The sequence below is a fragment of the Pundamilia nyererei genome, unplaced genomic scaffold (assembly GCF_000239375.1).
Source record: "Pundamilia nyererei isolate P.nyererei 1_Seehausen unplaced genomic scaffold, PunNye1.0 scaffold00001, whole genome shotgun sequence".
NCBI lineage: Eukaryota > Metazoa > Chordata > Actinopteri > Cichliformes > Cichlidae > Pundamilia > Pundamilia nyererei.
The window spans coordinates 6,824,838-6,839,659 of NW_005187402.1; the positions used below are offsets into that span (position 1 = coordinate 6,824,838).

Consider the following 14,822-nt stretch of genomic DNA (forward strand, 5'->3'; position numbering starts at 1 on the left):
AAACGGGAGGAAGGAGCCATTTCATTTCCTGGCCGGTTCCTCGTGGCAATTCAGAAATATCAATTAAGTATTTTATAAGATATCAATCTTGGGATAATGAACACCTCTTCCTCCTGCCTTTGTGACAAAGATGTCAATGTGATGTTCCCCATAATTATGTCTTGCTTCAAAAAATACACAATGGGGAAAAAAATCAATGTCCCAAACATTTTGTGGAATTACTGTATTCTTCAAATTGATTGTCCCCTTCCTCCTCTCTTGTCTGTTGAGATAATCATTGCTTGAATCTTAGGACTAAAAAAAGAAAAAAAGAAAAGAAAACACACAAAAGGCCTCTTTGTAAAACCAAACCATAGGGCTATTTGATAGACATTTTATTCTCTAACAAGTTTTTTATGTCAAAATCCATCCAAAACTTTAATAAAGTGACTTACTGTTGTGTTTAAAGAGATGGTTTATATGCAGTCTGGCAAAAGGTGATATAATGTCGAGAAAATCCCCCACCTACCCCTGCTCTCCAGCAGGCTACCCCTCACTGACTGTGTTCTTCTGAGAGAAGGTGATAAACGGTGCAGCACAACCCATTTTCCTGAGAGAGGACTATAGAGATTGTACGACCGTGGAACGTTCGTTTCATTAATACAGTTTCATCTGTACCAAAAGATGAACTCTCTGAACTTTTATTAACTGTGGTGAAGGGAGGGGTGTTGGCATTTATTCCCCTTTAAAATAAGTAAAACTTATTGAGTCAAAAGTTTTCTGATTGCATTGTGGATTCAGAGAATGTTTTTTGTCAGTGAACCAATTTGTGAAATCAGGGTGTGCATCTTTTTGCAGTCTTTTAGTCTAAGTCACAGGTGTCGAACTCCAGGCCTCGAGGGCCGGTGTCCTGCAGGTTTTAGATGTGTCCTTGATCCAACACAGCTAATTCAAATGGCTAAATTACCTCCTCAACATGTCTTGAAGTTCTCCAGATGCCTGCTACTGAACTAACCATTTGATTCAGGTGTGTTGACCCAGGGTGAGATCTAAAACCTGCAGGACACCGGCCCTCGAGGCCTGGAGTTCGACACCCCTGGTAAGTTGAGGACCTTCAACAGATTCCTGCCTGATGATCTGGGACTGTACACTCATAGAAAAATAACAGCACATTTGTTAAAGATCCTATGGCTTTAAATGTTTTAGTCTAATATTTAAATCAGGACTGAAATGAATCTTGAGCAGGTCTAGGGCCATTCAATTAAATTCTGTCCAGTTTTATTTATACAGCGCAAAATCACAACAGTGATTGCCTCAAGGCCCTTTATATTATAAGGTAAATACCCTGCCCTTTTACCCTAGTATTAGGGTAAAGACCCCAATAATACAGAGAGATGACCCAGCTATGAGCAAGCACTTGGTGACAGTGGGAAGGAAAAACTCCTTATTAACAGGAAGAAACCTCTAGCAAAAACTGAAATTTGATATTCACTTTTCTTGGTTGATGTTTTTTTGCTACAGGATTCTAAAAAACAGAAATGAAATTATAGCTATTATAAAAGCCCAGAAATGAAGAAATAAAAGCAAGAATGAAAGTTATGTGTCACTAAAACACATTGTTTGGATATGAGGTTGGAGACATGGTAGCAACATGACATGGCAACCTTCTTAGTGTTTTTTTCTTTGATTAACATCAAATAATAAGGGGCAGGGAAAGAAATACTAGGGGGCACATATTCATTGTCATTTTTTGACAATAATAACATAAGAAGATGTATTATACATACATATAAATATAACTTTTAACTGCCTGTTTAATGTAATTTGATGGTATAAAGTGTAAAGTGGTGCCATATATGGTTAAAATAAAATGAGTCCTTACCATAAACCCTGAGGAACTCCAGAAATCAGTGAGAGGTAGCGTGGACTCATGAGTGGAAAAAAACACAACTTTTATATTGTCATATAAGGACAAAAACACTTTGCAGCTGCTGTCTATAACATGACTAAAGTCTGATAAAAAAAAGTTTTATAACTATGAGTTGTTACATTCAGATGGCTCGAGGCCAGTTTCTTGAATGAGTGATTACACAGTCTTGAAAAATCTTGGGACACAGCCAAAGGATAAAGAACCGTTAATTATCCATTACTTCACACAAAAATATGGCAAGCCTTCACAGGGCTTAAGGGCTGTTTGGGCTCATTCAAGGAGACTGGTTTAAAACTCAATATATTAAAAAATATTTTGAATATTCCTCAACAGATAGCTTACACTGATTGAAATATGAAAGATTTGAAAGACTTTAGTGTAAAAACAAAAGAGTGCAAAACTGTGTTAATAAGTCTGAATTAAAACAGAGATGAAGCATGCACTGAAGTTTGCACTTCTCACTTGGGTCATTTCATGTCAAATTAACCAAACTTTCTGCTTGACCATCTCCGAGTTGCATAAAAATTGTATGTCAGAACATAAAGATGTTTTTTTTAACTGGTCCATCAATGGCACTTTCAGTCCCTTAGTTTGGCACATTGAATGTTCTCAGAGATTATTAAAGATAAAAGCCTGAAAATTTCCCTGGTCTTTTTTTATATCATCAAACCGAACCAGATTCTGTAATTTGGAATGGATACATCAAAAGTTATCAAAAATGCAAATTGTTTTAGATGGAGTTACGTAGGTTTCGAAAAGGAAAAATATTCACATATTAAACAAAATTATTTTCTAGGTTATAATTAGGTACCATCTTCATTTTATAAATCAACTTTATACCATTCAGAAATTATCTGTAGTTGTTTTTTATTAACATTGCTCAATTATGGTCATTTACATGACTGTTGAACTTTTTTTTATGATAAGAAAAACCAGTGAAGATTTCAGGCGTTTATCTTTAATAGTCTTCAGGATATTCATGTTCAAACATTGCCTCAGTTTTCAATGAAAATGAAACTAGGTCAACAGATCAGTTTTCAAAGAATATATATCTTGAAAACTACTATGATGTATGAAGCTGAAGTTTCACAGCACTTATTATATAAAAAAAACAAACAAATTGACATTGATAATGTGCCTAAAGCCTAATCTTCCCCCACCTCAGTTTCACTCGTCATTCTTTTCTATGAGTGCAAATGTCATAATTGATCCAGAGTGCCCAGAGTATCCTACACTTTAAAATGTGCAACCGAATCTAAAGTGGATGCAGAAACTAAGCTGAAAACACTTAGTATGCTGTTGCTACCAAAATTAGGTTAAAATTTCAACCCACTTCCATGCTTTCAAAAGCGCAAGCACATTTTGAAACCCTTGTTTACCCTTTGGAAATTACTATCAAATAAAAACAGTGATCAGATATGCAGAAGTCAACAAAATTTATGAGGCCAATACACATGCCCTTGGTAAATGCTTGGTCCAAAATATGCCTGTGATTAAGTGTAGACTGAAGAACATGTGGTGTTGTAAAACAGATTAATTAAATATGTTTAGAAACTCTGTGGCAAATGAGTGGGAGTTTTGTCAACACGGATATTAAAACAGAAGCGGAAATGATTTTTACCGCAAGCAGTGGATGATAACAGATCTGAGAAGATCTAAGAAGGAGGATCACAATGTCACAAAGAGTGGGGTATCTTAACAGTCCATCAATCCCAGTTATACCAATTACTACTGGTACAAGGTAGCCTGGATACATCGTCAGAAACATCAGCACATGCTCCATTCACACTTCACTTTTTTCCGTAATCTAAAGGTAGTTTTTCTTTGGCCTCACTGTTCATGCAGATGATGGACAATCCAAATACATGACGACATACCTCTGGTACAGCGTAATGGCCCACTAAAGGTTATGTAGATACTTGACACGTTAAAAAAATTTGACCTTTTGTATATCCTCAGGATCAAACAACAGTAGGAGTGAACAGAATGCAAAGAGTCAAGTACGGTACAGTTTGAGAGATTAAAGTAAGCTTGCTGTCTTTAATCACTTTAATACTATCTCCGTGTTGGAATGTCTTGATTTTAAAGTTTGACTTTTTCTAACTGCATAAATTTTGGTAATGAGTGTTTTTCTGTTTTAAAGAGCAACTTGACATTTTCAGTCACTGAGCTCCTTGACCCCATGAATGTGTGCACAGATCCATCTTCCTACTAATAGAAAAATAGAAAATTTGCTTTCATTTCCAGAAAACGTACCTAAACGAATTGATCGCCACCAAGGCAGTTGTTTGTACTCAGAAATACAAAGAACTCTGGGCAAAAAGAAAGCGGTTTAAATAAGGTGGCTTCTCTATACGTCTGTCCGCTGTGTTCCTCGCGTTTTTCTACCACACAGATTAGGTCATTACGGTCTTCTCCTTTCCCCCTTTGTTTTCCTACTTTCCATCCCTCGCAAATGAGATCATTGCACTGATTTCATTCCAGCTGTTATGGGCTGAGGCCACATTCCAGCACACAGCCACAGATCACAGGCTTATACAGAGAGTCTCTCCCAGCTGTGTAATTCTTAACAGCTGCAGCGCAAGTTATGAGATTTGAGCAAGAACACCAGTCTTACTCAATTAAATCCCAATCCATGGTGGAAAAACGTTGAGCCACAGTATTAGTGATGGACTAATGTTGCTTGCATTGTATTGAGGGCATAACTGATCAAACCACAGAGATTTAATATGTGGCTTTTCTGAATGTTAGGTTGCTTTAACTTCTTAAACAAGTTTAAATTTGGAGGCTGAACGCCTGTGGCCCTCTGGGGACATCTAGTGGTTGCAAATAAATAGTACACAAAAAGGGTTATTTTTATGGTAAGTTTATAACCAGATTCCTCTTTTAACATTTACAAAAGAATAGAAGCCACAGTAAAAAAAATAGTTTAATGCAGTTTCTCTATATGAATCACACCCATCGCAGATTATTCTCTGGCAGATTTTCTTTGGCAGATTTTCTCACTAAACTACACACACAAAAAAATTTCATTGACCGAGATGATTTTTTTTAACCCTGTCGGTTTGATTTCAGAATTCTTTGTATATCATACACAAAAGAGAACTTTTTAAAGTAAATTCAACCACCAACAGTTATTGTCTGCACGTTTCTCCCTGACACTAAACAGAAGGTTACATCAAGACGAGGCTGTTCAACCTGGGCTATTCTGTCTGCCAAACCATTGAAACCACTGAATTTTCAGTCACGCAGGCCTTCCTTGCCCAATAACATACGTCACTAACCCTTGTCATCACATTCATGCTGTGATTGTTGTGTTGGCTGTTTACGAGTTAGATGAATGGGTTAGAGAAGTGAATATTGTAAAGATGTTGTAAATGCTGTCTTCAGGAAACATTTACAACATCATAAAGCTGTCAAGCTCCCATTGTTCCAGATTAGGAAATGATCAGGCAGCATTTTTTCCTGATTTAGCTGTAATGAAATCTCACTAAGCCAACATGTCTTACAGCCAGACACTATGTGAACAGAACATCTTAATAATGCCATCATACAATGTCTGCAGTTACAGCTACTGAAACTGTAGACTTGTTTCCATAGAAATGTTTGAATTAGGTTGCTGCCTATTTTCTCTGATTGGGGTTTCGTTTTGTCAAGTCAGTCAGCGGCTGGGTCCCTCCCGGTGACTAAACAAATCATGATGGCTATGATGAATGTAAACAAAGCAAGAATGTACAGATTCTCCACAGGAAAGTACAGGGAGAGCTATTGAAACCCCATCAAGTACAATAAAACTGTTATTCTTCAGGACCTGATTTACACAGGTCACAGACCAAGAGATGGGTAAATCACAATTTGGACAAGTCCAACTTCTCAATTGCTAAAGAAAGAAGGTAGTTGTTTTAAAACTAATACTGTGTGTGTGTATGTGTGTGTGAGTGAATGTGCATGTGTGTGCATGTGTGTTGGGGGCTGTTCATTTTTTTGTTCTCCTCTTTTTTAATCCCCAGCTACCCGGTTTCATTCTGACTCCCTGGTTTCCCCCTGAAACCAGGAAGTGTCTTTTAATTTGTTTCAGTTTCCATTTGAAGATTTTGTTACAGTAGATATTATGTCATTACTTGACTGCTCTCTGTGACGTCTGAGAGAAATTTCTGTACCACAAATAAGTCTCGCATAGAAGTGGGATACCTAACCTATTAGGAAAACAGGTTGGGCATGCCCAACAGGTTAGCAAGTCATGACATCACAGTGACATAACAATAAATGGTGAGCTAATGTATTGTTTGGTCCTGGAAATACTAATGAATAAGTTCTCCAGATTTAGTGTATTTCGCTTTTGTTGCATTACATTTGTTAAAAAATAAATCTACATACACAATTGCTTCTTACTGAAAAGTTGCTGTGGTTCAACTCTTTCACCATCGGAATGCACAAACATCAAATGTTTTGTCACCTGACATACACGCACATAGCAGAGCAGCCTGTCATGTCAAAAATATTCCAGCTACAAGTATGATCCAAAACAACTACAGCTGAGAGCAAATGACGAATCATGTCTTCAATGGAAAAGTGCAAGGACTGGGTTTAATAATATGAATGTCAGCGACACAGTGCTTGAGGCTACCTAAGTCTTTTTGTCTGAGGCCTTGGGAAGAAATGTGAGTACAGTAGATGCCTCCCCTGATGCCTGAAAGTGCCAAGAAGCACCAACGTCTATCCATATATGGACCATCATTGAAAAATTACATCTCAAAGGAGAAATGGATCCAAATTATTCCTTGTTTCCAAGGAAATAGAAATCAAAGTGATTTGAGTAAGAAGGCTTGTGGACCGTTGAAAATCATTTTGTGATCCAGGTGTGCCATGGTTTGCTTGGGCCTCCAAAATGATGACCTATGCTCCATCCTGTGCTAAAACTATGACGCCATCAGGTTCAGGCAAGTGGATCGTTTTTGTAGCTTGGTCTCAGTGTGCTAAAACATGCATGCTGCTGGTTTCAGAAAAACGTAAGCATGCACAGTTATTTCAGAACATAGAAATCAAATCTAAAATAAGTTACTTATCTTTGATTACTGCAATAAATAAATAAATAACCCTAATATTGCTTGCTGAATTGGCCTGTGGTTACACAAGGTTAAAAGGATTAGTGCATCTGATTTTTGGCATGCAGTTTACTATATGAAGAAGCTATTTAAAAACTATTTGCTTAGTGGTTCAAAATTTCTGGTTCTATTTTTCTTACCATTTACTTCAGCTAGGTTTAATGCAGATTAAGTTTTAGCTGTTAAGCCACATTAATAATACAGTACAATTATCTGACAAATGTAAAGACAAGAGTGTACAGACACGTTAACAGCAGAGAATACAAAGTTGCAGTTCGATTCACTTGGTATGAGGAAATAGTGTGGCCAAAGGAAGGGGAATTTGGAAGTACTGATGATGAGGCTATAAATTGCAGGGATTAGCCTGGCAGTAGCAACAGCCATTCAAAATATGTTTAATGTTCATTATTGTTTTGCAGAGGAAGAATGTAACCAGATTCCCTTATTGTTCACTTCTTGTACTGTTTTGAATTTTTTCTCCAAAAAGATCCAGTATTGGCCAATATAAGTTCACATGACAGAAAGAGGTTCCTTCTTTATATGTTTCTACTGTAACCTTAGACATGATAGAGGAAATCTGTTCTGAGCCATGACATGTTCCAAACTATACTTAAAATTAATCCTGGATAGGCCAACTTTGATAACTTAATAAAAATGCTCCTTAGTGTATTACGGTCCTGTATATGAGTGTAAGGGGACCACTGTGGAAGCTCTGATGCTTTATTGCACAGAAAAAGTGCTTTGGATTTTAGCCCTATTCACTTACATTGAAACCACACTTCCCAGGAAGAATTCTCAAAGGCTCACTGTAAAAAACCAGGTACCTGTCATTTAAACCAATGGCACTGATGGCTGTTCTAGTCACCTATATTCTAGATAACTGGTGACTGAGCTCTTAGTCTTTTTATACCGGTAATATGAAAACACTTCATAAGCACATCTAAGTGCAAGACATCACAGGGTGATCAAGAGAAACATTATGTCTGTTTCCTCTGACTCTACTTAAACAGAGGGAAGACCTGTTTGCATGACTGTTGTTTTTTGTGGACCCAAGAAAGCACTAAACGCAGATATTGTTGCACATTTCCTGCTTGTAAGTAAACTGAACTTTTCTCTAAGAGTCCATGCCCCTGACAGAACGATCGGGCCACAGAAGTGGATTCAGTTGTCCAAAGTTCTTTTGTTCAACATGAAGCTCAATTGGAAAGACATGAACAAATACTGCAACACATCTCTGGATAACAGGATGCCATGCTCCAAAGGCCGAGTTCACCAATGTCTAACCCAGTTTCACCCCAATCAAATCCCAGTTCTTCCTCTGTTGCTACTGTTTCTCCACCTCAGCTTACGACAAGTCTTCTCTGGTGAGTTGGAGAAAAGTGGTGGCGTCTTCACTCAGTGTTTTCTGGCATTTAGGTAGCAGAGCCATGCCTATTCATCTGACAGTGCTAAGCTCGCATTTTCTTGTAGAACTATTACAAGAACGCATGCTGCAGTGGGCACAGGTGGTCCTAAATTCTCACCCTGACCTGTCATATGTGGATTTTCTTTCCAAGTTCAGAAGTTTTTTCAACAAGGCATAGACTGTTTTCACTTCACCAAGATAAGAGAAGTTTTGCAGATTGATCCACTGATTTTTAGATTCTTGCAGTGGAAGCAGGATGTTTAACCATGTTAAATAGCAGCCTTACCTCAGATGTGAGGAAAATCCTTTCAGGTTGGATTTTTGCAAGGTTTATGACACAATATGGGGACTGAGTTTGCATCATAAGAACTCTCTGCCTCTTTGGAATTACTTATTTTGATGTGTATTACGATTGATGATTACATATGCCCATGGGTCACAATTCTCAGGGAGCATTGCATTGGAGAGTTCCCAGCTCTGGTGGAGTTTCCACAGAGAAGCAAACTATGCTATGCCGCAAATAAGACAATGAATGAGGCCAACCCATGCAACTTGGCCTAACCCATCTCACTCCCACACCCTATATTGTCCTTCCTTTCAAGCTGTTGCTACCGTGTTCACTAAAACCTGACCTGTACAACACCTATCACTTTGTCCCAATCAAAGAGTGAACTGGAAGGCTGCTTTCGACATTCACCTAGCTCAGTTTCAAGTTTCCAGTAATGCCATGTGGCCTCAATAACACACCTACAGTCTTCCAATTCTACTTAAATTGTTTTGTTTACAATAGCTCTGTTAGGTCCACCAAAAATCCTTCAGAACAAATTCTTTATTAAGGGAAAGAAATGTGAATTTTATGTTTATCCCGTTTCTTTCCTACGCCACATCATTGACATCATTGAATCAACACTGACCTGGCCAAGGTGCAGGCAGTAGTCGACTGGCCCGATCGGTCCACCCAGAAACAGCTTCAATAAGTTTTGCTAACTTTTATCACCTTCCTTACACTCGTTTCACCTCATCACCTCATCCAAATTTCCTTTTCTCATTGTTTCTCCCCAGCAGAACATAACTGTGATGTCTGTGACCAACAGCTCTTTATCGGGAAACTGAACTGGCCCTGGAAAAGTGGATACACAGGTTGGTGGGCACTGAGCATCCTTTCATTCTTTGGACAGATCATAAAAACCTCACCTACCTCAAAGCAGCCAAACACCTCAATGTCTGGCAAACTGGGTGGACTCTGTTCTTTACCCTTTTTAACTTAGTTATCACTTACAGATCCTGATCCTAGAATATAAGACCAGACCTGTCAGTTTTCATCCTCTGATTTTGCTTCTCTTACATAGGAGATTGAGTTCTTGTTGCCTTCTGACCTCATTGAAAGTGGGCCTGTCTATTGTAAGAAGGATCATGGATGTCAGAGGAGACATGGGAGGAGACTCCAGTCATTTTGGGATTCCCACCATTTGTCTGGCATTACTAAGCACACTTGTGCGTCATCTTCAAATTACACTGCCTCTGCTCAAAAGGAGGGAAGACTTTCATTCAGGACATGATTGCTGAACTAACACCCCATAATCAGCTCCTGTCTGAACATTTGGCTTTGTTTTTGTCCATCTTCCAACTCCTGTACAGGAAATCCTGGTGCACTTTGGGAGAGAGTTTGGTGACAGCAATTATCTTCATTAGATTGTTGTTTTGTGGAGCTAAGCTTGCACTAAACAAAGAGTTTTGCACATTTCCTGCTTGTAAATAAACTTAACTTATATTCTAAGTCCCACATTTGAGTTCATTCAGTCTTTTTCCCTTATCACAGCTTCAATATTTAAAATAATAATACTTTCAATGCATTTCTTCAAAACTGGCATAGTGTCACAGTGGCTGTGTGTCTTGCAAATGCAGGACCCAAAACACGAGGAATAAACTATTAGTTGGTTTTATTAAAGTAAACTAAAGCACAAAAATAACATGAATAACAAACCCATGAAAATCACATCTTTGACACAAGAACAGACTGCAAGGGAGGACACAAACATGAGGGAGAACAGAAGCCCACTTTAGGATGAGTATTTGTCAGACATGAGAGCAGCTTTTTCTTCCCCCTATAAACCTAACTTTTGTATTTGTCGTCAAGGTGACATAAGACGACTGTTAGGGTGGAGGCAGAAAAAAGTTGTTCAGAAGGTTGATAATGAGGTCTTTTTATTAGTTCTTTCACATTGTTATATATACAGTGCAGCCAACTAAAGCAAAATAAATTAGAAAAATTTAAAGGAAAAAGATAACATTTCCATTTAAAGATCATCCTAACAAAATTGAAACAGCATTGTACTTCATGGGCAAACCCCCTTTAACAAGGGCCTCTGACACTATGGGCCACCTACATCATGACCTACCATACTGCCCCTCCAAGAGAGTGGCCTCCCACTCGTTGAAATAGCAGTTAAATACCACTTAAGGATTAAATAAATTAATAACGCTCAATCTGTCATTCAAATATAATGATGATAAGTTAACAGTTGGAACATTAGCAAAAATATTTTTAGAAAATGCCTCAATTCTGCAAACGTTTAAAACCAACAGATTCTTTAACCTCACCAAATGCCACCCCTCCTTCATCCTACACTTGGCACATTCCCTCCCAGGAGCTTTACCATAAAAGGAGGCCAGAAATGGCTTTTGCTAGCTGGAGGTCAGGTGTAGTCTGGAGGGGAGGTGAGAAACAAAGTATGCAACTTTTTCCATGGATTTTAAAATAGTCTGTTTGCGAAATATACAGCAGTTAGATTAAAGGCACTGCGGGATGATTGGAGATCACAGGCTCCCTGTGACAATGACATTTTGTCATCATGCAGCTTATGTACTTCTGCTTGCGTTAATTCATAGAATAGCTAATAAAACTACAATTGTGTATTTGTATGTGACTAAGGAGGGTTTTTTTGTTTTGTTTTTAAAAAGTGAAAAAGTTAGGGTTCAAATTTGGTTTTATTATAAAGGTCAAGCGGGGGGTGCTGGGAAGTGTTTTAATGCCGCAGATGAGGCGCCAAAACTGAAAGTGAAACTTTCGCGAGCAGCAAACGAGCAGGAGCTACGATTAATGGTGCCAGCAAAGACAAGATGATGATAAATAAAGGTTACACACGCTTACAACTACCGTCACATTCACTGATTGATGTTTAAGGTGCATCGTACCTGTTACTGCTTTGTTCAATGAGACACGACTGGGAGTGAGTAATGAATGGGTATATAGGTTTGTTTATTTGGACGCAGGGAAAGCGAATTTCCTCTGGACTTTTTCCCCTCCATCAGCACGACGAGGGGAAATTTGGCCATCAGCGATAAAAGGCACCCAAAATAACAGGATCTTCGTTAAGCGTGGAAGGTACTGACAAGGTAAGGTTGTTCTTTACAAATCTGTTGATATATATCTTAAAAACAAAAAAGGTTAATGTTAAATAATGACGTTATAATACAAAATAAGAGTGGTTATAAATTGCACAAGTATTATAGAAGTAGGTGTGGCTTGTTTAATATTTAAGCTCTTTGAGTTGACTGATTCCTTTTAGCATCACAAATGCTGCCGTTAATATCAACTTCTCTTTCCACAGAGTGTGTTATGACTTTATTTATCTAATTTTATTATTTATTTATTCAGGCAGTTGGACACTGATCAGAGTTGATGGCAGTGCATTTCTGCTATTGCAGTGGGTTATTACAAGTGCAGCTTTACTGCCATTTGTAAATACAGGTGTAATGTCTTTAAGCATGTGCATCCAAGAGCCTGTACTACTTTTATTGCATTTTTACTGACTTCCTTTGTGCCCTCTTCTTCCAATTTTTATTGATTTTTCATGATTACCTCCCTGTTCTGTCTTTTTTTTCACTCAGATGAAGTGGTTTGCTTTCAGCATCATCTGTGCAGTTTTCCAAATCAGTTACCAGAATCCAAAGCACTGGACTCTGTTGCCCAACAGTAAGTTTGATAGTTGGGAGAATCTGTCACCCTAAGTTTAAATGATTGATTCTTTTCAATCCCTTGAATGTGAATCTGTCTCCCGTCTCCCGATAGTTCTGGTTTTGGAGGTGGATGGCACTTTGGCTGAGCAGAACCTGTTGTGTATGGAGTCGCCAGAGGAGCTCATTGGGAGTGCCAACCAGAGCCAAGAAATCTTTTGGAAGAAGAATGGAATAGATCAAGCTCAGAGGGGAAACTCATATCGAGTGCAGCTAGAGGAAAGCTTAGGAGGGGGCAACTACACCTGCCACAGTGAGGATGGATCTCTTCTCAATCATACTATTGTTCTCATCAAAGAAGATAAGAGCAAAAGGCGGAAGATACTAGTGAAAACTGACGAAGGTGTGCAAATTTGACACAAATTATACAGCTGAGAAAACTGGATACAGTTTAAAGTATTTGTCTTGTGCTCTCTGAATCGTCTTGTTAGATTATCTCAAGTGCACGGCTCAAAATTACAGCGGCGAGTTCTACTGCTCCTGGACCTGGCACAGCAGCCGCAGTGGCAGAGTAGCATTTATCAAAGCTCATCGGTAAGCGCACGTTGTACTGCTGAAACACTTTTGGTTCTGCTCACCAATAACAACAATAAGTCATCATGTAGGAGCTGAGATTGCAGAAAGACGTCCATAAACGCCCAGTTATGAAAGGAAACATGTTTGTGATTTTTAAAGGTCATGTACAGGGAACCGTATTCCATGTTTAAAAAAAAATGATAATAATAATACAGCTGCAAATGTTTGTCCATGAGAATCTTGTACAACCACTTGACTAGAAAAGTAAAAAAAACATGCATTTCTACAGTGTTCCTGACAGCAACGCAAAGTGCTCTGTCGATACCAGCGGCCAGTGGACGTGCTCCTCAGGTTACGGCAACTTCAGCTGTACCTTGAGCGACAACAGGATCTCCTGCCTGGACAAACAGCATTGCCCTTACGCCGAGGAGAGCAAGCAGATCTACGTCACTGTGTTCGTGTTGAGCCAGCACTTTCTGTTGGAGGAATATTTTCAGCGCTTTTACTTGTCAGAGATTGGTGAGAATTCTTTGGAGGAAGCTTCCTCTTTTATGGCTTTTCATTGTTTTGGTCTTACTCTGGTGTTTTGCTTCCGTCTTAAACAGTGAAACCTGACAAGGTGGAGATTGCTCAAGTCAACACCACAGTGATACAGTGGAGTTACCCGAGCTCCTGGAGCAGCCCCTACTCCTACTTCCCTCTCACCTTCCAGATTGCACAGCTCAAGGATGGTTGTGAGAGCTGTGACAACCCTTGCAACAACTATCAAGTAAGTGCCATTTACAGACTGTAAATATTTCCAGAGGAAGAAATGAATATAATGATACACCATATGTGTTAATTGATATGATACAGTACATGAAGGGTACATGTATAAATGCGTTGGGGTTTTTTGTTTGTTTTTTAATTTCAGGCTTTGACACTCCACTCTACAGACGCTTTTCAGTTCAAAGTGAAGCAAAGGGCTAAGGCTGTGTGTGTCAGAGCAAAAGATGCTTTCTCTTTCTCACAATGGAGCGAGTGGAGCCATAAAAGGTTGGTGCCACTCAGTACTGTAACATGGGACACTTGGCATCCGTTTCTTCTGTAAATCTTGCAAGCCACACGTTTTTCCCCATAGGTTGTGATCACATGTCAGAGTGCCGACTGCGTGTTGTCTCTTGGCCTTGTCATTTCCACTTTTTACACAACTCACCGATGGCTGTGGTGTGTTTTTGAGCCTTAAACTTCAGTCTGTCACGGTGCCAAATGATTCTTTTATTTCTTTTCTGTTTACAGGCTGAGGAACCACAGGAAGAAGAGGAACAAGCACCTGAACAAACGAATATAAAAGAGGAGAATTGTGGCGCTTTATATATTTATTTTACAGAATAATTTTTTCTTTTCTTTTATTTTTTTTGTAATTTCTAATTGTGCAAGTAAATAAAGTTGAGTTTTGCTAAGCTTGGACTTTTTGTCACCTGTCTGCATAATATTGGTGAAACCAAATATAAGCTACCAATCAAATTAACACATCACCCAGATTTCAGACATAATCAGGAGACACTATAGAAGTCATTCAAGAAATGACTGTAGCACTGTTTTCCTATCAGCTTTCAGAAAGGTCAGTGATGTAATATTAAATCCCATTTTGCAGAGAACAATGTTTGAATAACACATGTAGATGGAAATCAGGTGCACAGAATTTCTGTCCTTTCCCTAACCAGTTAGGTGAGAGTGTAGTTTTCGGTAGAAACTCCTCTTTGCTCTGGGACAAAAAACAGAAGTTTCATTAAAACAATTGTTATTAGTCAAGATCTGGCACCTGTGGTTTCCTATATGTGCTTCTTGCAAGGACACTTTTTTTTTTTTTTTTTTTTTTTTTTTTTTT

The 14,822-nt window shown here is 38.6% G+C and overlaps 1 protein-coding gene across 7 annotated transcripts; it reads left to right on the plus strand.

Annotated features, from left to right (window-relative positions):
- Positions 1–11,113: 11,113 nt before the first annotated feature.
- Positions 11,114–14,395, plus strand: il12ba (interleukin 12Ba). 7 transcript variants are annotated; one of them, XM_013914596.1, is made up of 10 exons: positions 11,127–11,149; positions 11,419–11,555; positions 11,673–11,815; positions 12,311–12,395; positions 12,492–12,779; positions 12,868–12,970; positions 13,242–13,471; positions 13,558–13,721; positions 13,866–13,987; positions 14,231–14,395. In XM_013914596.1, exons 4-10 carry the CDS (start codon positions 12,311–12,313, stop codon positions 14,280–14,282), a joined length of 1,044 nt encoding a protein of 347 aa, XP_013770050.1. In that variant the 5' UTR covers positions 11,127–11,149; positions 11,419–11,555; positions 11,673–11,815; the 3' UTR covers positions 14,283–14,395. The 7 variants fall into 7 exon arrangements, with proteins under 7 accessions (XP_013769967.1, XP_013769992.1, XP_013770006.1 ...); XM_013914513.1 differs by lacking the exon at positions 11,419–11,555 and having other exon boundaries at positions 11,114–11,149; XM_013914538.1 differs by lacking the exon at positions 11,419–11,555 and having other exon boundaries at positions 11,114–11,149; positions 11,732–11,815.
- The last annotated feature ends 427 nt before the right edge of the window (positions 14,396–14,822 follow it).